Below are 22,667 nucleotides of genomic sequence, written 5' to 3' on the forward strand. Positions count from 1 at the left end.
ACCCCTCATCATTTTTGTTGCCCTTCTCTATAACTTTTCCCAGATCTAATACATTTTTGAGATGGAGTGACATAGTATACCAGGTGTGGGCACACCATGGATTTATATAGTGGCATTTTGATATTTATTGTCTTCTTATCAATCCCTTTCCTAATAGTTCCTAGTAGTCTGTTTGAAAACATCTGCTCAGTGTGCAGCGGCAGGCAAAAATGCAGAGAACTATCCAAGATGACATGAACATCTGTTTCTTGAATTGCAACAGCTAATTTAGTCCCCATCATTTTGTTTGTATAGTTGGGATTATGTTTTCCAATGTGCATTACTTTACACTTATCAGCACTGACTTTGGGCAACAAAACTCCAGATTAGAGACTCAATTTTGTGAGAGCCCTTTGTAACTCATCACAGTCAATTTTGGATTTAACTATCTTGAGTAATTTTATATTGTCTGCACCTTTACCACCTTTTCTAGATCATTTATGAATATGCAGAATAGCAGTGGTCCCAGTACAGATCCTTGGGAGAACCCTGCTATTTACCTCTCTCCACTGTGAAAACTGACTATTTATTTCTACCCTTTGTTTCCTAATCAGCCATGAGAAGACCTTCCCTCTTATCCCAGAACTGCTTAAAGAGCCTTTGATATGGCACCTTGGCAAAGGCTTTCTGAATGTCCAAGCACATTATATTTACTGGATCACCCTTGTCCACATACTTGTTGAACTCTTAATAGAGTGGTGAGGCCTGATTTCCCTTTATTAATTCGTTCCCAACATATCATGTGATTGAAAAGGGACATGTTGACCTCAGAATGAAAGAATAGGAAAAAGATAGAACCACATGTGAACAGTTCTTCACTATGGCAGTAGAAAGTGTTCCGGTTTATAGTCTCTTGGTTGCCCCTCCATCAGAAAATCATAGCAAATAAATTGGTACATATGTATCAATACATCTCAAAAACATTCTTTATCCCCTTTTATATGTGTTTTTATGGAGGTAAATGGAAAGTGCCTATTAACACTACCAGGTGTTTGCAAAAAGCATGCTGGCTGGTTTCCAAAAATATAAGTAACACCATCTATTTTTCTTTATTCAATCCTTTTTTTGTTTTGCTGGCATAATACGAGTTAAGGTCTATAGAGTTTGCTTTTGTATTCGACCTAAGAGCACTTGTCTGCAAATATTACTCCCTAACAGATTGATTCCAGTGTTCATTACAATTAGTTAAGTATACATCAATTTCAGTAAATCATCTGGAAAAAAATATAACCTGGTCAATAAATAAAGCTGAATGCAACTGCACCAAAATTTATACCAGCGTACAGTACAATTTTCAAAGCCAATGGCTTAGAATTATCTATGCCATGAATCATTCATCAACCTGGAGATCATGTTTTTTGCTCCTTTTGCATCTCCCTTGCATCTTCTTTATGTGCTGCTAGCCAGCCTGTTTATAAGTGTGCGTGTGTGTAGGGTTGGAAGGGACCTTGAGAGGTCATCAAGTCCAGTGCCCTGCACTGATGTTCTGCCACTGGGGGCCAACAGAATGCCCTTTGCTTGAGGAAAAACAAAAAGGAAGTTTATTTTTACATGGGCTTGCTTTGCTCAGAAAACAGAGAGGAAAAAACGTTGCCATCCAAATTCTGGACACAGTAACATATTAGTGTCACTAAGCATTTGTTAACCATAGGCATAGGAGTCAGATGAACTTGTTCAGCAGAGTAAATGCATGGCAGTGCCTTCATACTGATGACAGATATAGCTGTCTGTGAGATTAAAACAGGCTTTTCTCTCCAATGTGGACCACTACATAGAGGTAAAACAGATATCCTTTGAAGGAAGGCAATCTTTCTGAGTACCAAATTCTCATAAAAGCATACAATATTTCAGCAGTGAAGAACGACAGGGTGTGCATTATTAGTTATTAATGTCTGCCTAAGTGGGAGTGTAAGGCCCAAGGCCTTAGGAAGAATATCAGTGCACTCAGTAATGTTTAATTACACCTCATAACTTACCCAGAAATGTCATCCTATGACACAGTGTTTCTCTGTTGTCTTAGTTCTGTTAGTATTCTATTGGATTGCTCCTTTTTGCCAGGAACTAGAAAGCCAATGCAATTGTTAGGATAGTATATGACGGAAGCTACATAGTTTCTATTCCCCTGATAAGTAGCCGTCCATTTTAATAATGGTTTTGACCCTCTCCCGAACTCAATTTTTCCAAAACTAAACCCATCTCCCTGAAAATTTTCAGGCATGATTTAATGCTAGGGTTTAATTTATGTGAAAAATTTGATGCAAACTGGACAAGGCATTTGGGAAATATGAAGCATTAAAAACAGGAGGTGATCACACGTTTAGAGTATGTTCCTCATGTTTGTTCTGGCTCACATAACTCCAAAATGACTTGCCCTAGAAACACCCAACTTATGGTGGGATTGATGCCTTCAAATAGTTGGTGGGGAAGGGGTAGAAGTATTTATTTACTGAAAGCCATTTCCATGTATTTTGTGGATTATGCAGGGTTTATAAATACTGCATGACCTCAATATGGAGTTCCTATACTCTGCATGGCCCCTTTGAGATGGTCATGACATAGGTAGAGAAACAGTCAAGTACCATCAGTTCTTCTGGGACCAGTCTGGGAAATGAAGGAAGGCAATGATATGGGGGCTGGAGAACTGGTCTGGGGATGAAGCTGAGCTGGCCAAATACCACTGGGAGAGTATGGTTGCTGCCACACCCTTTGAAAAGGTGTGCCATCTGCTTCCCCATATAGGGCCAGCTCTGCTGGTTGGTGTAGAAGGCGGGCAATACCCCCATTTTCAGCTCCCCATGTCTACAGCTGGTGCTAGGCTTGTTCTCAGGGAATGTAATCAGCGCCTGTATGTGGGCACAAAAGTGGGGGGCACCTCTAATGCCCTCTCTAGCCCTTGTGCAGTGCTGCAATGTTTTAGTCTTCTATATCCTGGACTGGATAACACAAGCTGAAAATAAAAGCACTCAAAACAAAGTATATTATTATTATTATTATTATTATTATTATTATTATTATTATTATTAAAATGGGCATTTATTATGATGGGAGGATACTAGGCTATTCATTTCTGACCAGTGTGCTGTTAGGTTTTAACACACATCCACCAGCTAATCAAACCTAAGCACTTCATGAATATAGAGGAGGAAACTCATAGAAGACAGAACAATTATCAATAACATGAATAATAATAGAGTGAACTAAGGTTCTGTTTACAATCTTTATTTCTGTTTTGTTTATAGAAAAATGATGCTGGAATGCTGATGGCTTAAGACAACTTTTTGGCATGAAGACAGCTACAAAGCACAAAAAAACAAAATATGAACTCAGAAAGAAACAAGAAAAAAAAAACAGCGTTTTCATGGCATCGACAAGAAGCTCTTTATTTTTCCTCAAGTTTTCTTTTCTAAAAAAAAATGGAACTAAAACATTTGCAGAAACAAGACAAACTTTCTCTTCAGGTGACAATATTCAAGCATGTTCTTTTACTAAATTTAAATTGAAAGAAAAAAAGAAATTTTGAACAGGATGCAGTATTTGGAGAACTGTGAACCTTCAAAGACAACAAAACAAACTCTTTAAAACTGTGAACCAAGAAATGGAAGGAACAACTTTTAAACCCCTGATTACACCCTGTGTGTTCTGAAGGAGACAACATCATCTTTTCCTAAAGCAACAATATTTAGGGAATGGTTTGGAACGTACCTTTTATCATAATCTTTTAAGGAAAACCTGCATATTTAATAATTAGCAGTGGAGTAAATCTGACTTTACCATTTCTGTTCAAATGTCTTCTTGCACCTTCCTTTTCTAGACAGCACAGTTATATTTGCAGCCAGCGGCCAAAGGCAGGGAAGCTTGCTTTCTTTATTACTATTCATTTTGTTTTTTATTTGCCACACCCAATAAAAACTTAGTAGGGAAAAGAATAAACAGCGCTATCATCTCCTGACCTAACAGCAAATAATTACCACAATATAGAGGAAATCCCATGTTATTTTTGGGCTATCCATGTAGCCATTAATCAAAGCATCAAAAAATATACTTTGCATTGCTCTTCTAAAATAACTCAAAAGATGCCTCCTTGAATTACACTTTGAACGGGCTATAACCAAAAGAAAGAGAACCAAGACTAACTAAACCCCAGAAAGCGATATTGTCCCTTTAACCCACAGTATTCCCAACTTCCCATTAGTACTTAGCATTTTTCACTATGTTGTGACTGATATTATTTCATTTAACACTAGCTAATCTGTATCGGAGGTATATGGAAACCCTCGAGATGATAAGATTGGAAAGGCTCCAGAGCTGGCAGTTTTCTAGCGTGCACATACTCTGTGTGTTTTGATCCTTACAAAAGCTCCCTGTTATTTGGACTGCCTGCCAATTCGTTCTTGGATCAGTCTCTCGCTTAGCTCCCACAAGGCTGCAGCCGTCACTTCATTCTGGGCCTCTTGTGATGGCAAACAGCGACAGCAGTTGTTGAAGTACATTCCTCCCAGGCCCTCCAGCTCTGGAGCGGTGGCACAGTAGACAGTTGTGGCAGCTCCTTGTTGCTAGAATTAAAAAAAAATACATATTATAGTTCTAATTTAGACTGTGGTCCTATGAAGTCATGTGTCTTATTAAAATACCAATAAAAAGCATTGCAACTCACAGGTAACTCACAGCATGACAGTGTTAAGGGTATTGGATGGAAGTGTTAAAGACACTACATTACTATCTGGAACCCAATTTGAATACACTTTGGTGACCTTGTTTCTTTTTTTTTACACCTCTTAAAGCAAACTCAAAATACAAGGTCTATTCCATCTTTACTCAGACAAAACTTTCTGCAACTTCAGTGAGAATCTTGCCTGAGTAAGAACTTCAGGATCTGGCCAGCTGGGATTATGTGAAACAATCACAAAGATTTAAAAGCAAAACACACGTCATGTAAAACCTCCTGATTTTCCTTTAGAATAAAAAAAAAAAAACAATTTACCAAACTACTTAATACCCCCCACTTCCTAGTTTTGATAAGCAATGCAGACTGACGTATTTTATATCTTTAAAATCTCTTGTACAATATTAACCCGGACATTCCAATTAAGGCCTATCATGTAAAGTGCTAATGGGATCTGTGCCCAAACTGTCCATATATCTTTGGTCAACAATTTTACTGTGGCAGCTGTCACCACTGCTGTGTGAGAATGTTTATCTACTGCGCACAGAGAGTGTAGTTCTTAATTTGCAGAGATTCAGTGCTTTCCAGTGGTTTTGCCATCCTTCTAAGACCTACTTCTAGCATCTTATAAATCACTAAGAAATATAACAAATAGATTAGAGCTGTGGAGGCAGCTTTTTTTTATTATTCAAAAATCTAAGCTCCAATGAGGAAAATTGATCGCTTTGAATTTTTCTGATGGAAAGCTGAGGGATTAACAGTTGAGGCCATAACTTTTTAGTGAGTGTGTATGTGCATGTGGTGGGATATTGCATCATCAGGATTGGCAAAGCTCTGTCAGAAAAGCTGTAAAGAGGGCAAGAAACCACTTTGCTTTGCCAGCTATAATTAGAAATAATAGGATGGAGCTCATCGCGAAACACCATGTGCGCAGCTCTAATTTAAAAACAATACAGTTTGTCCAGCATCTTGTGATTATTTATGTACATCATAGTCCTTCATGTGGCAACTAATTAAGAATCAGAATACAGAGGCTATTGAGTATGATAGAAAAGGTAACTAAAGAGAAAATAGATGTTACTGAAATGAGATTTGATAGGGGACAAGAATGGGCTTCCCTCTCTTTTCCTCCCAATTATTTTCTTCTCTCGGTTCCAATGGTTATAACTGTGGCATCTCACAATGCTACTAACAAATCAGCCAGTGGTGGAGTGGCAACCAAACCACATATTTAATGTTCTCATCTTTCAATGGCAGCTTTGAGTCTAAAAGGCTTGAATTCTCCTCAAGTTGGGTTTCTCCTTTGTTCTCAAATTATGTAGCATGGCAAAGAAAGGCATATTAAATTGTTTTTAGGGTCCATATTCTTCACTCAAAATGGAAATAAGCTGAGAATGAGGACTTAGAAAGGGTCTGTTGGAAAACACCAATATTGACTGGTACGATGAGGAAAAATAAGATGGTTATTTCTGGACCAAAAAAACCTTTTCAGGTTAAATTGCTAAATATTAAAATGGTTTTATTAAACCAAATCATTTATTTGAGGAAACAATGCCTTTCTAAATGTGTTTGGTAGACTCCAGTAGCAAAAATACCTACCACAATGTAATATGGTTTTACAGCAATTACAATAAAAGTAATATAATTTATAGATAATTATAGGCTCTCTGTAGAGTTGCACAGCCTAGGTATGATCATTCTATCCAATTGCATAGAGTGGTTCAAAAACCCATAGAAAGTGATCGTTTTTGTATTCAATCCCATAGGATTTTTTCATAAGAGTCAAATAAAACTTATGTGCTCAATGCCAAAGACTAATCACTATACTGTGGCTGAAAAGCTGCTTTCTAGCTAGCTCAGGCTAGATTCAGTCAGAAATGAGCTCATTCATAAACTGGAAGTTTACTATAGTTTATGGTTTTTTAACTCACTTTTTAACAAAATCTTCAGTAGTTAATAGGGGCCAAATATCCCATAATGTAACTGGTAGATACCAATTCAGGGTCTGATCCTGTAAACCTGACACAAGCTAAGCTCCAAGTGAACACAACATGAGTGCTGGTGCACGGGCATCTTTATTTAAAGTGAAGATAAAGCAGCTGGAAGACTCCAATATTTTACCATTTCAAGCTTCCATTGTTTCCTACTATGAACAATGTGCCATTTGCTTTTGGGTCAAGTGCTACTTCACCAACTTCTAAATGTTGTGCTCATTATGTGGGCTGTTCTGGAGAAATGAGCACAGCAGCTTTATCGTCCAGAGAACAATACTTTTTTTTTGTCCTTAAGAAGGGAAGTTAAATTATATTTATCCCACAGAAGCAAACAACGTGGTGGGTGAAACTAATAATATTTAGCATTGACATCTTCAGAGCAACGCACTAACACTAAGTAATTAAAGCTCAGAACGTCCCTACAGGCACCCCAGTATTACTGTCCACATTTCAACAGGTGGGGAAACAGAGACACGCTCCAGATCCACATTGCAATTAAACACCTATGGCTGGCTCATGTCAGCTGGCTTGGGCTATGGGGCTGTTCAATTGTGGTGTAGATGTTCGGGCTTGGGCTGGAGCCTGGGCTCTGGGATCCATGGGGAGGCGGGGGCCCAAACATCTATACCGCAATTAAACAGCCCCATAGCCCGAGTCAGATGACATGGGTGTTTAATTGCAGTGTGGACATACGCACAGAGGCCTAGCCCAAAGCTACAGACGGAGCCAGTGTCAAAAAAGTGATTTGAACTAATGAGTTCCTGGCTCTTTGTCTTGTGCTCAGGCCACTAGACCATGCTGCCCTACTGAGTGAGAAGGCCTTGAGGGGACAAAGTATCCCTTTAAATCCAACGGGAACCCAAAGTGCTTTAGGAAGGGTTTATAAAGCAGAGCCCTCAAAATGCCAACACAGCCACACATATTTAAACGGATTGAGAGGACACTTTTTCCTCAGCAAACATTGTTTATCCTTCATCAACACAGTCATTTGAGTGACACCTTTATATGGTAAGCCATTATATGACAGTTTAATAACAAGTTTTAATTTTTTGCTCATCAGCTTTCCGGTTCACATATCATCAGCATAAGACAAAACAGGATGTCAGGGAATCTAATTAGAAAACAATTCCATACTGCTGATACAAGATGAAACATTCTTAAACTGCTAAAAAGAGCACTTTAATCACCGTTGAATGACTTTCAATGCCAAAGCGGTTTGTGCCATGTCAGTACATAATTTGAAACAGATTAAAGTACCATATAAAAGAATTAATGTTAACAACTCCATTAAAAAAGTCTTAAACAATGAGCTTGTCAATTGTCACAAACGTCCATGATCTATTGTGATTTAAAAAGAAAACTTATAAACAATGATAGAAGGTCTGGGCAACCTAAACACTTTTTTTTTTTTAATCAGAAGACTGTCAGTTGTATGTGGTGCTAATCACCAAAGCTGGGGGGTCAACCATCTTTAACCTGTAACAAAGGCAGTGAGTTAGAATGATGAATACACAGGAGAAAGAATTTCTGAGAAGCCCAGTTGAATCTTTAATCATGCCTGAATGCCATTTCCGATCCAGTCAAACATTTGAAAGCTGCCAGGCTAGTCCCATGCCATCAATCTTTATAGTGTATATAAAATTACCCAGGAATCTTGTTTTGGCTTAAGTTAAAGAGTGTCTTGGTAATAAGGGTTCATCATTCTCTTTCACAAATCATTTGTCAGATTTGCAGTACAATCTTAAACTACAGCAGGGTGGGATTTATAAAGCAGTTTCTGTTTATTTATACTTGAGCCTCAAAGATCTAAATTATCCATCCTTCCAAAATCCTTTGTTGGGATAAAAATGTTAAGTAGCTACGAGTTTGTAGGCATTTATTTGCTAACTGCTAGCTATCAATTTGTAGCTGATGGCACTGAATACAAATGCAAATAGAGTATCTTAATGGTAAAATAAAAGGAGTTCTTCATAGACAGAATATGGTTAAAAAACTCATTAATATATGTAATGCACCCATTAGTATTCTAACTTACTATTTATGTTCCTGGTAAAAAAACATAGTATACAGTTAATGTTTAGTTTTCAGATTTGTCTATTTTCATGTTTATTTCCTAAAATTAGAGTCCTGTTCTGAAGCAGGTTTAAAAATGAAGCATATAAATAAAAGAAACAAAAGTCATAACGTACCCATATATTCATCAACCACAAATGAATAGGCACCATTCTAAACAGTATTAATGGCATACCAATAGCACTGAACATTGCAAAGCAAGGGAGATGGAATCAACTTATTTGAAAAATATTTGATTTTTTTTTGTAATGAACAATTAAGAGTAAGGGTTTGTATGCAAATATCCTAAGGGCAAGTGTGACATTGAAAGGTGGTCACTGGAAACATGTGAATTCAAAATTATAAGAGAGGCAAATACTTGTGACAAGATCCAAATTCAAAGCAAGCAGCTCTGGTAAAATGAAAAGGCAAGTGCTTCCTTAAAACTGTTCAAGCTTTCCTTGTTATTCATCTCAGGTCTATTAGGCAAAGCAAACACTTTCGAGATGCAAAAAACAGCAGATTAATACAGCTGCATTGTGAACATGCCACCTAGACTGGAATAATTTATTATACAGCAGTGGAGAGATGAAGTAATAAGCACATATTCCACATCATGGAATAAATGGTACTTTTCATGCCCTCTCCATGCCTCTGAATAATACACTTACAATGGAGCTTAAAGTCACTCTGGTAGATGGTGGAAACATGTTTTGTAGTTTATCTGTTGGTATCTCTGCACTGGGTAATTACTGATTCCATAGGAAAGGTCTATTGTATAAGTCCTAGTTGAAAAACAACGTGTAGGGAGATCACCTCCCGAATGATCAATTTCACATTTTCTAAAGCGGGCTCTAAAACTGCTGTTACAATTTTATACACATATAGCCATCTCTTCAGCTCAGGTAAACCAGTAGCTGAGAATGTGGCCAATCATTTCTTTACAACCCTGGTTCTGCACATGCAAACTAGGTCCAACTACATGACGTATTCCTGGAAACATACATGCCAACGCAGACTGCCTACCTGCACAAAAGCATGCTGCAGATGGTTGGGAATGTAATGTTTGCAATTGCAACTTCAAAGAAGAGGCTTTGTGGCTCAAGTCACAAAATTTGAATCTAGGTTTGAATTTCTAGTAACCCCAAAGTGAAGGATGTCCAGAACTTGGATTTTAGCTCACGTTCCTCTCAATATACACCTATTCCCTTCTCTAGTTACCACATTAAAAATGTTCAAAATAGTAAGTATGAATTGGTATTCATTTTGTATGATTCACAAGTCCACGTGGGCATAGCCTAAAACAACCAATGGACACAGCAACAGACGTCTCTATAAACATTAGCAATTATAAATCATTACTCCTCATCAGCAATTCATTCGGCCTACAGGATTTCCCAATGTCCTGAAGCACCTTTAAAGGCCAATCTTGAGAGTTTCTGAGTGGCATCAGCTGCTGTGGGAGCCAGTGGGAAATGAGGGAACTTAGCCTAGGACCTTATTTGCTAAGGCCTCCTTATTAGATGACAAGATTAATTAGCCTCCTGGGGTAAAAATCAAAACCAATCAAAATAAACTTTTAAGAATACTATTACAAGTAATACATTTCTCTTTCAAATGCATGTTGTTGCTGCCAAAGGGTAGTGGGTATGGTGTTCAGATGGTTTTCTCTTGTACAATGCAGTGTACAGTTTTTAATCTCATACATGGCATTATATCAGAACTGCTTACCTCTGTCTACAGTACTCTAACCCATAGCACTCCCCAAATGACACTGTTGGCCTGAGAATATATGTATTAATGTAAAATAGGAAAATAGGACTCCCGGGTTGTTTCTTCAATAGAGAAATGTGCAGTAGAGATTTGGGTGAATATGGTAAATTGAAACCATATCTGTAATCAAAAAATGCCACTTCTGAACTGCCAGGTCTGATTGAATGACAAATAAGAATCACTTCACTCAAGGTGCTACCTATACCCAACAGACAGCAAGAAAACCTGACTTGAACTGGCTCTGAAATTACAACCTTTTCAAAGGTTTTATTGAACCACATCAAAACCAGAGAAATTGCTGCAATCTCTTTTTCCTCAGAAAACTTCTGTATCAAACAGTGTAGTCTCTTAAAAGACAATACAATACTTAAACTAAAATCTATAAGATTTGCTTATTTATTCTGATCCATTCCTTTTCAATTAATTCTCCAAAATATTTTACAACAAAGACTCAAAATAGAAAGGCTTCTGTACTTGCAAAATATTTCCTAGTTGGTTTCAAGTAGTAACTTTACACACAGTCGCTAAGACCTCTGCACACTTTACATATATTATAGCAGATAAATACTTTATATTCCCTGAGTAGGAAAACTGCAGCAGTTCACAAAAGAGGATTTGTTTTCTACTGCTGAGGTATTAAGGCCGAGTGATTATTTCAATAGTATTCAGTATATACAGTTATATTTAAACTACACTCTAGGTTTTAACTTTGCAAAAGAAAATGTTTCCATTGCAATAAATGTATTTTGATAATGGCACTTTGGTGTTTGTGTTATGCAAGTTAATATGATATTAATAATATCAATGAATTGTTTTTAAAAACTACATACTTCCAACATCCTGGGTCAAACAAAGATTGCCTACCCTTATTCCATAGCAAAATACAGCACTGGACTGAAAGTCAGGAAACCCAGGCTGTATTCCTGACCTTGACACTAACTCATTGTGTGAACTTGGGCAAGTCACGTAATCTGCGTGCACTTCAGTTTCCCCAGCTGTAAAATGGGGGGAGTAATATTACTTACCCACCTCACAGGGCTGTTGTGAGGACTAATTCGTGTCTGTAAAGTGCTTTGAAATCTTTGGATGAAAAGCACTAAGTGTAAAGTATTATATTATAAACTATTATTAAAGTGCTTAGAAGATGTAGAACCAGGTTGGCAAAATATCTGATAAAAGACATGTTTAACATACACATTTTTCTTTATTGTAGAAACCCCACCGTTCCGCAGTATGAAATCCTAAATCCTTTGCAACATTGGGCCCTATTCTGATCTCACTCACACCGGAAGGGTCTTTTGCCCAACTCAAATGGAAAAGGGAGCTTAGCAATGCTCTCCCTCATACAAATTTGTGTGTCTCCTGAGAAACTTGTCAGATGAAGTACAAGTGAGCATCCCAAAAGTAGATGACAGAAAAGGAAACAGCACAAAGGAGGATGTTCGATGGGTTCACTGTTCCATCACCTTTGCATATATTACAAGGGGCCAAATTGCACAGGGGATACTTATAGCAAGTTACCTATTTCCCAAAATGTATCTCTTCCTCTTTCTAAATATCTTACTAAAGTGGGTGATCTGTTTCTGAAAACCATTTCCTTGACCTTTAACTACTTTTTGAAGGGAGACAATGTGAGATTGTACAACCAGCATTTAAACAGCAGCAGTACTTTAGGGCTTGCTGATTTGGCATTTTAACAGGGCTCAGCCTTTCACAGTGATCAAGCCTGCTTAATTTTTGTCTCCAAAATACTAGGCACTGTTTTCACTTGATTTTTTGTAAATTATTATTCTACCCCACTGATGACTATGGACATGATGATTGTTCCTCCCTGTCTCTTATTGCTGTATCATAGCTCTTAGCAGCAGTGTACTACTTCATATTGTTCCCTATTATTGGGAATTGAGAGTTACTGTCGGAGAACTAGCATTGTTTGTTTCATTCCATTTTGGGGCAGGGACAAGCTTAGGTTGACCTTGGTACATTCATATCCAAAAAGTTTACTCCTTGTTCCATTTCCCAAAAGTGTCCATTGGCACTCAGGGCAAAGTGCCAAAGAGCTGTCACTCTTGGACATCAAAGGCAGCAATATCAGGAGTAGATTGTGTTGGTAAAACTCCCTTCCCCTGTTTTCTGAGCTTTTGGAATTTGTACCATCTCCCCATGTAAGGAGTACATCGCACAAAAGATTCAATTGGTCAAAAATGGAATCCAAGAACATATTGGAAATCACACTGAAATATACAGCCAGATATTAATGGGCAAACATGTATTTGACACACAGGTCATAGTTCTTGTCAGTAACACATGTAACTTACCACAAAGAAAAATCAGATACACTGCTGTAACTAAAACATTCAGAATAGGGTCCATTGATGCTCAGATATATGTGACTGCTCAAAGCTAATTGGAAATGAAGAAGAATTTGTTGACACGTGGTTTCAATTAATACTTTATGTTGACTTGAACTGTTTTAAGTTTTTGCTGTACCTAACATTAATTATATATATATATACACTTTATATAAATGTACGTATACATACAATCCTGTATATGCTGTATATATTTATATAGCCTTTTAATACTATTACTAGTGAGAATTAAGACCTTTTTCATGCACAGTATTGCAAAGAATGTCATCGACGTACAGAAGAAACCAACAATTGGCTTCCTCTCTTATTTTGTACAGAATCATTTTAGCCTGAATATGATTTCAGCTGTGAGAGAGAAAAAAACAAACAGCAATATGCTTTTTGAGCAAGTGACCTTTCAGGATAAGTATGTAAAAAGCTGTTTGTTTAGGTTTTAACGACAAGGACTGATTTTTGTCTGTTGATATACATATATACAGCTTGGCACTAAAATGCATTAAGAAAAACCACAGGGTGTTATGATGGGGACATATCATGATTAGAAATTAACTACTAACTGTCTTCCAGAAACTAATTAAGGGAATGTATTTTGCAATAATACAGATCTAGTAAACAGGCCTCTACTGTCTAGGCTTAGCGCTATATGCCAAGCACTCCTGTATTATGTACATGTGATTTTCATAGATAGCCTGCTGTAAAGTGAGCCCTGTTAGTGCATCTTTCAGGCTCAAAGACACTGGCCTTGTTAATATTTCATTTAGTACATACTGTAGAGTCTTATTTATATTACTTCTATAATTAACGGTGATAGCTTAGGCACTGCCTTTACAAGGAGAGATCCCTGTATGTTGGTCAATGGATAATGAGAAACAATAGATATTTCATTCACCAGCAGCTTGTTGCTAGTTAGTAGGAAATTATTGTGTGTACTGTCGCTTTAATTGCCAGGGTAAATAATGCTGCCGCTGTGTTAGTGAACATTTTAAAGCACTTGATGCAAATAGAATAGAAACAAAACAAAACAAAAAATTACCTTTATTATGCTATACCTTAGCATAGAGAGTTTAAAAGGTATGTCTTAAAACATTTGCGTTCTATCATGCAAATATATCTTAATATGCATGTGCTGACTATTCTACTACTGTATTTTAGGAAATACAATTATGCTGCCTTTCTCTTATCCTGTGTAGACTGTAAATAACTGTAGATCTTTCTCTTGTTTTCCTGTGTAAATATATGTAAATACTAACAAGCTATGCATGCTGATATTCTAGGCAATTTCAGGTACTTTTATAATCTGAAGGCATGTACTTGAACTGGTTTGTTAAAAAGAAAATCAACCTTCTCAAATCCTTTAAAGCTGACTAGAAATTAAAGATTTCTTACTAGACTGGTTCCTTCAATCTCAGTTGTTTTTTGTTTTCCTTTTTCCTTCTTTGTCAACATCATCATCTATTGAGACCTGCTGTTGAGGATGCTTAGTTTAGAGCTGTTTTCTTTGAAGCATGTGCATTGCCCTTCTCTCTCACCCTCCCTTCTTTCGCTCCCTGAATGCAATTCACCCCTGTGCAGAGGACCTGCACCGCTTAAGTGCTACTCAAGCCCTGTTTCCAGGGTTTAAGTGAGACTTATAGACATTACCCAGGCCTTCTGTAGAGAGGTGAATTTCACCCTCCTTGCTCTGATCTATCTTTTGCTTAATTGGTTTTTATATTTCATTTTCTCAAATACCTGCTTCATCAAGTAATTATCCAATGTCTACAGTGCTCAGGATTTAGTTTATAGATAGTCGTTACATCAGCCCATTCAAACTGGTGAAATGGGTTTGCTTAAGAGCCTGCAGCCTTGGCAGTCTCATTGCTCTGTGGTTGCGGTAGGACGGTACCCTGCACACTTGCTGCTCACTCTGCTACACTTTCCTGTTTGAACATACCCTTTGTGTTTCCTCTTTAGTGTTTGTAAATTTGATAGACTGTGAAAATAATTTGATAAATGGCTTGATAAATTCCCCATCTCTTTCCTTCATTGCTGTAATACTGTTTGGGGAAGCCTTTCAATTGGAGGAGTGTGAACAAAAATGAAATTACCTAAGCTTGTAAATCAAGTCGTCTCCCGCATACAGATATTGTTGCAAGGTTTCAATTTAGTTCTCTTTTTTTTAATTCTTTTTAATAAATGAAGAGTCTTTTGAAGAACATTGTTGGGAAATAAAGCACGCCAAATGTTCATTCCTTAATGCGGTGGGGAAAAAACCCTGCTATGTTAGTCTCTATGGAAACCAAATGCAATGAAAACTTTTTAATGGCAAGAAAACAGCTTTCATGTTTGAAGATGCTTTTTCCAGGGTAGGTATATCAGGATAAACACTTTAATTGACAGTATCTTCGTGACTTTTTCATTTCCTCCAACTTAACTTGAAGTCTCAGGAAAACCTTCCTAGTCCTTGAAGACTTTTTTTAAGATGAGTGTTTAAAAAGCTGAGTTGACATGGGCATTATGTTCAAGTGCAAGCTGTACTATTCTCTAATAGAGAGCGTAGAAGTGGTTCATAGGATTATTATCTTTCTACAGACAAAACCCATTACCTTCACACTAGGAGGGAAAAGCTAGTTTTTAACCTATATAAAATTGAATCAATTATCAATAACTTTGCATGGTTTCTTGGCTCTGCTGGGCAACGGTACAACACAGCCTTTGTTATGCTCACAGCAATGCTAGATACATATGGTGATTTGACAAATGGACTCCTTACAGCTTTTATTTAAATAACAAATAAAATCTGCAAAAGAAGTCTCAAGGACCTTACACACTGAATGTTGGAAGAGAAAAAAGAAACTAAGGTTTCAGGCTGATCTCATTTGTACTGTTACTTTAAGATTATTGCCAGTAAAATTCAGTTATAAATACAAAAAAGGATAGTCAAATTCAGTAGACGACAGCAACGCATGTTAGGAGGAATCATAAGATCAAGGGATCCTGCTGTCTCGGGTTTCCTCGTCTGGGAAAATTCTGCCAAAGACCCTTCACAGTCTTGTGGTCTGAGAGATGCGAACGTACCGCCAAGTCAAATTATATCATCTCCAGGGAAATGACTTTAGGTGGCTTTCCTGGCTTCCCAGAAATCTTAATGTTTCCAGAAGACAGGAGGGAAGAGCCAGCCGACTGGTCCCTTTCCCTGGTGGCATATGCTGTCACACATGTGTAGTACCTTCTACTTTGATTTGTTCAAAATACACATCTTCATATCTTCTGACAGACAATCTCAACCTACTGTCCCTTGACACAGAAATCAATGATCTTAACAGCAGCCCTGGAAACTTTCTACTTCCTATCTCTAGATTAGGGCTGTCAATTAATCACAGTTAATTCACGTGATTAACTCAAAAAATTAATCGCGATAAAAAAAAGTAATAGCGATTAATCACAGTTTTAATCACACTGTTAACCAATAGAATATCAACTGAAATTTATTAAACATTTTTTGATGTTTTTCTACATTTTCAAATATATTGATTAAATTACAACACAGAATACAAAGATTACAGTGCTCAATTTATATTTATTACAAATATTTTTGCTGTAAAAAACAATAGAAATAGTATTTTTCAATTCATCTCATACAAACACTGTAATGCAATCTCTTTATCATGGAAGTTGAATTTACAAATGTAGAATTATTTACAAAAAAACCTGCATTTCAAATATATTTGAAAATGTAGAAAACACCCAAAAATATTTAAATAAATGGTATTCTCTTATTGTTTAACAGTGCAATTAATCACAAGATTAATCGCAATTAACAGTTTTAATCACGCGATTAATCGCGATTAATTTTTTTAATCTCTTGATAGCCCTGATGTATATGTGTGTGTTTGTACATACACACGAACACACGCTCACAGACACCCAGAATTATGGATTTGGGGGAAAACTTTCTTTATTAGACTCTTATCAATTTGTCCAATTCAGGGGAACTGCTTCTACAAAGTACATAATGATAAATGGCACATTTGCAAATTATTTTCTGAGTGCTGATGAGAAATCAGCAACCTGCAAGTTACCATGACTTTCAATGAGTACTCCTCTGCAAGTCTAGTTTGCTGAAATCCCTGCCAGATGAATGCATTGGTATATTAGGGGTCTTATAAATTAGCATTTGATGAAAAATAGCTGTAACGTCCATTACAGCTATCATCACAGCCAACAAGGCGACTGGGTTTTGGATTTTGAAGACACAGATGCTTTGACAAGAGAGATGTTGCTGCATTATGGTATGTTTTCTCAGCAACTTCTGCACAGATTGTGTATCCTTCATAAATCCTCAACTAGACATGAAACTTTACAATTTATTATTTAAACTTCCTTCTGCATCTTGGTTAGACTGACGAGGAGCTGCAGCTATAGCCGTCTCATTGCAGCTATCTCAGTCCTGAAACCCACTTTTCCTTCCCTGTTGCAGAAACTAAGATTGTGTGTATGTAGAGAAAACTCTTGAACAGACAAGTATTGAATGGTTTTCTTTGGGAAGGGAGGACATACTGCTATGTTGTTCCTCATTGCTCAGACAAGTGGTACATCTTTGTGCCTGGCAGGACTGAGATCTGTAAACTGAATCCCTGGTAAATTTGTTAATTATGAATACAAGGACGAGGCTAAAGAATGAAAAGGACTTAAGTTATATTTCATATCCAGATGACAGGTTTCAATGCCTCTCCATCAAATTAGTTTAAAAAACTGCAAAGAGTCACACTGCTAATTCAGTGTACCGGAGAAAAAATTACATTTCTAAGAAATACATCTTCATCTAACATGTAGTCAGTGTGGGGAATTCACCACTCCAAGTGCTCACAGGGCCAAATACAGTAGCTGGACTTACAACTGGTTTATGACTAATATCAACTGCCAAGATGTGATCACCTTACTTATGTAGGTAGACTCATTGGCTTGAAAGAAGTGATCGTAAGTAGGTCCAACATTTATAGCTTCATATGATAAAGTGGTGGTAATTAAATGTCATGTTTCAGGAAATCAACTCTTCAACCTGGGGGAAAGGAAGTAATTTTCCCTTGCCCATGAATAGCATTGCACAATTGGCCAGATGGATTATGGGTCCCCCCCACACACTCCACTATCCTTCTGAAAGACTTGGCATAGGTCACGGCTGCAGGCAGGATTACCATACGTGACAGACCATTGTAGCAATGTACCATGGTAAAACTAAGTTGGTAAACGGTGTGTTTTTTCCTGATAATTACACGAAACAATTTTCCCTCTGGTAAATGCTCTGAACACTTACATTTAAGTTACAAAATCCTTCTGTATCTGAATGTTTGAATATCTATGCAAATCTAATTTTCTACAAACACTTATTTACTGTCTAGAGAAATACAATAACAGTGCATCATACATTTAAACTATACACATTATTAGAAACATCTGTAGCACTCAGAAACCTATTTCTGCTTTTACCTGAGCCATTTTCCAGATCCCATAACTCTGTCAACAGTCTTTCTCCAGTTTTGTTTAGCTTATCCTCAACAGACTCGGCTTTTGTGAGTGGACAAGGCATTTGAGTGTGCACCACAGTTATAATGGCCTGACTGACAGCTCAACCAGATAAACACAAGAGAATAACAGACATCGGAACAATCTGGGTATTCATTTTGTCCATTCAACTGGATTGAAAGGATTTGCCAGCCAAGGGCACAACACTTCAGGCTAATTTGCTCAGCCAAAGCACTGCAAGAGTGTAAGGCTACAAACGGATGACTGATGTTGGGGGGATCAGAGTCCTATTTGAGGGTACTTATTATTCACCACTTTCTCAGAGGAAATTAAAGCATTAACTACGCAGAGTATCCATTTGAGTCCTGAAAGAGGAAAACATATAGAAATGGACTTTGTTACAAAACTTGAACCCTTTCTCTTGTTTCCCCTCCCCTGTGTTAATTCAAGCTCCTTCCTCTTCCTGGTCCTCTATCTCCTCCCACCACCACTCCACCATGCTTTCCTTGCTCTTTCTCTTCTTTCCTACATAGTCTCTCACTTCCTACATTCTTGCTTACTTTCACCTCGCTTTCTTCCTGCTTCCACACTCTGATTCATGCATTTTTCATGCTGTCCCCCTATGCTTGGTACACCCTGGCTACCATGAAGACAATTTTATTTTCCAAGCTTTTGGAGGCCAATATCTTCATCAATCATGCCTCTATGATTTCTTGTATTTGGCCAGTCATCCAGAGTATCATATCTGTCTACATTATGTGTTATCACAATTTCATACAGTTTAAGGCCAGACAGGACCATAAGATCATCTAGTCTGAACTTCTATATAACTGGTACATCTACACTGCAATTAAACACCTGCCGCTGGCTTGGGTAGGGTGACCAGACAGCAAATGTGAAAAATCGGAATGGGAGTGGGGGGTAAGAGGTGTCTTTGTAAGACAAAGCCCCAAATATCGGGACTGTCCCTATAAAACCAGGACATCTGGTCACCCTAGGCTTGGGTCCACTGGCTCGGGCAATGGGGCTGTAAAATTGCAGTGTAAACATTTGGGCTGGGGCTGGAGCCCAAGCTCTGGGACCCTGCTAAGTGGGTCTACACAGCAATTTTAAGCCCTGCTGCCTGAGCCCCATGAACACAAGTCAGCTGACCAGGGCCAACTGCAGCCCTGCTGCAGGTCTTTTATTCCAGTGTAGACATGGTGACGGGATCCGCCCCTCCCCGGGATGCAGCCTTGGACTGTGGGACTGCTGTGTTCCCTTAACTCTCTCCAGCCTGGGCTGTGTCTCACAATGCCTTGCTAGTGACCAGCAGCAAGAGTGACCAGCAGCAAGTCCCTCCAGGTGCTGTGATCACTCAGCACAACAGCATCTGGAGCCCCACACCCAGCTAGATTGCAAGAATGCTCAAAGAGCCACTCATGAATCACACAGAGAAAGGCACCAGAGCCAAATCCCCGCAGCTCCCTGCACTGTACCTCAGGAATATACCGTCTTGCATTGCTCAAGATGGGCAGTGCAGATTTGTTAATCGGTTCACCACTTCATCAATGGAAAGCAGTAACGCAGAAGCTTAAATGCCTCATATTTGGTGCAATGGCCACATCAGAGCCAAAGGACTAACAACTTTAGATATGACTTTGTGGGGTTTTACAAAACCACCAACAGCACTTTTAAAAGTGCACTTGACATTTTTTGATCTCTTTATAGAAACCATTAAAAGGCAGATCAGCTCTGGCGCATGTGTTCAGTGAAATAGGAGACAAGCCTCTCAGGGATCTCTATCTAGCTTAAAACTATTTGTTTCCTCTTCTGGATATAACGTCCTACAAACACAGCCTGAGAATATACGTTTGCATGGAGTATTTTGCTGATTTGTATTTTAAATCCAGCTCGCTAAATACAGATGTAATTACTTTTTTGAATATTATTGTATGAACTAGTACCTGTCCTATACACCATACACCTGCATGATGTTGTAGTTGATAGCAGTACAATGGCAACTTATAATCTTTCTTATACTGTTACCAAACCATGAAGCTGATGGAAAAGTTATTATTTACTAAATTATTGTAACGTTAACTAAAGAGAAACATGGTATGTGTCTGAATTCTAAAACAAACAGCCCCATTCTTTACCCTAAATCCTGAGACTCAACTCTTTCATAATGTGGATTGCTAAAAACCACATATGCAAATGATAAATAACAGTGTTATTGTGCATTGAGCTAATAACACTACCACCTAGGTCCAAAACCTCATTTTTGACCCTTTCAATTCAGCATTTGCTCAGTCTGCACTGACTCCTTCAATTTTTCCTTACACTTCTAAACTTAGTACCACACACACACACACACACATAGGTGTAAAAAGGACATTATCCCTTCCTACGTCAAGCAATGGCAGAAGGGAGAAAAGGAAAGTCAGCCATGCAGCTGCTTCTCTCCCTAAACCTCACACTGGCACATTCAAACCTAAGGGCTCCTGGTGGGATGTTCATAAGTGCTCATTGTTGGCCTACCTCTGCTCCCTCATTGATGTCAAGGGTAAAAACTCCCAACAAATTCAATGAGAGAAGAGTAAAGTCATACGGGATAACTTGTGCCTTTGGATCCTCATCCACTTTTCATCAAATGGATACATGTGCACAAATCTGATCAGACTTAGTTTCAACTAAAACTACCTCCTCCTCCTTCCAGTGTTCTCACCTAACCCTGTTACAATGGTCATTAATATGTCCCTGCTTAGCTACGTGCCAAGCACTAACTACTTTCTTTCTGAAAAAAGAACAGGAGTACTTGTGGCACCTTAGAGACTAACAAATTTATTAGAGCATAAGCTTTCGTGGACTACAGCCCAATTCTTGCATCCGAAGAAGTGGGCTGTAGTCCACGAAAGCTTATGCTCTAATAAATTTGTTAGTCTCTAAGGTGCCACAAGTACTCCTGTTCTTTTTGCGGATACAGACTAACACGGCTGCTACTCTGAAACCTTTCTTTCTGAAAGGATTTTGGGCTCATTCTGCCTTCTGTGTTTGCCTGTAACACCTCTTTTTTGCCTCTGATAGCACCGCAATACGGAATGCTAGCCAAAGAACCTGACAATGCCAAGGGTATTACACTAAGCCATGCGCCTCTTAAAATGTCTTGCCAAAAGACAGTCTAATCTGTGATAACCATTAGTCTCCTTTTCTTGAAATCCACATTCTAATCTGGCCACAGAAGTCTAATGCAATGGGAGAAAAGTGTGAGAATAGGAAAGACGTTACCAGAAGATCCTACTGCTTAACTCAGTACTCTGAGACTTATTTAAAAGCATGTACTTGAACTGCAGATAGAATTCAAGTTCAACACAAGAAGATAGTGTGTCATGATCAACATAGACAGACAGGGGGGGAAATGATACAAACACGACAACTGTTCTGCGCAGGGCCGCCCAGAGGATTCAGGGGGCCTGGGGCAAAGCAATTTCAGGGGCCCCTTCCATAAAATAAAGTTGCAATACTATAGAATACTATAGTCTCATGGGGGCCCCTGTGGGGCCCAGGGCCTGGGGCAAATTGCCCCACTTGCCCCCCCTCTGGGCAGCCCTGGTTCTGTGTACAAAAAAGACAAGTGCAGAGTTTTTCTGGAGATTATGCAGGTAGAAAGTCAAATAGATGCAATTCTATGTGCTATCTATAATATTATATTTATAAAGCAAAAGCAATTCCTCATAGCTGACATCAGCTGATCTTTAAAGAACGTCCTTTCAAAGCCTACACATGCCATTGAATATAGGAAGTCCATTTCATGATCCCTTATGTCTCCAACTTTTGGGTGCTCACATTTTCCCCACCACTATAGTTTTCTCCTTACAAGGAAATTAGTGTCATTCCCTAACACAAAGCCACTGGATTCTATTTTCCATGCCATCTCCTAATCCTGTTGCTATTATAAAGAGTCTGGGTTCGACAAGAATGGAATAAGAAATGACTATGGGAAGGAGAAGAATGTACTGGCAGTATATTGAATTGAACTGGCTGATACTATACCAAAAGTACAAACATTAGAAAGAACAGGAGTACTTGTGGCACCTTAGAGACTAACAAATTTATTAGAGCATACGCTTTCGTGGACTACTACATCCGAAGAAGTAATAAATAATAACAAAAATAAATTTGTTAGTCTCTAAGGTGCCACAAGTACTCCTGTTCTTTTTGCGGATACAGACTAACACGGCTGCTACTCTGAAACCAAACATTAGAAAAATAGTCTTGGCTGTTTAGAAT

The 22,667-nt window shown here is 38.2% G+C and overlaps 1 protein-coding gene across 1 annotated transcript in view; it reads right to left on the bottom strand.

Annotated features, from left to right (window-relative positions):
• Positions 1-3,237: 3,237 nt before the first annotated feature.
• Positions 3,238-22,667, bottom strand: part of WWOX (WW domain containing oxidoreductase) — a 666,447-nt gene continuing 647,017 nt past the window's right edge. Inside the window, exon 9 of the mRNA XM_034788089.1 lies at positions 3,238-4,592. Within this exon, the coding sequence (XP_034643980.1) occupies positions 4,404-4,592 (189 nt within the window). The 3' untranslated portion in view covers positions 3,238-4,403. The remainder of the gene's footprint in view (positions 4,593-22,667) is intronic.

The sequence above is a fragment of the Trachemys scripta genome, chromosome 13 (assembly GCF_013100865.1).
Source record: "Trachemys scripta elegans isolate TJP31775 chromosome 13, CAS_Tse_1.0, whole genome shotgun sequence".
Classification (NCBI taxonomy): Eukaryota; Metazoa; Chordata; order Testudines; family Emydidae; genus Trachemys; species Trachemys scripta.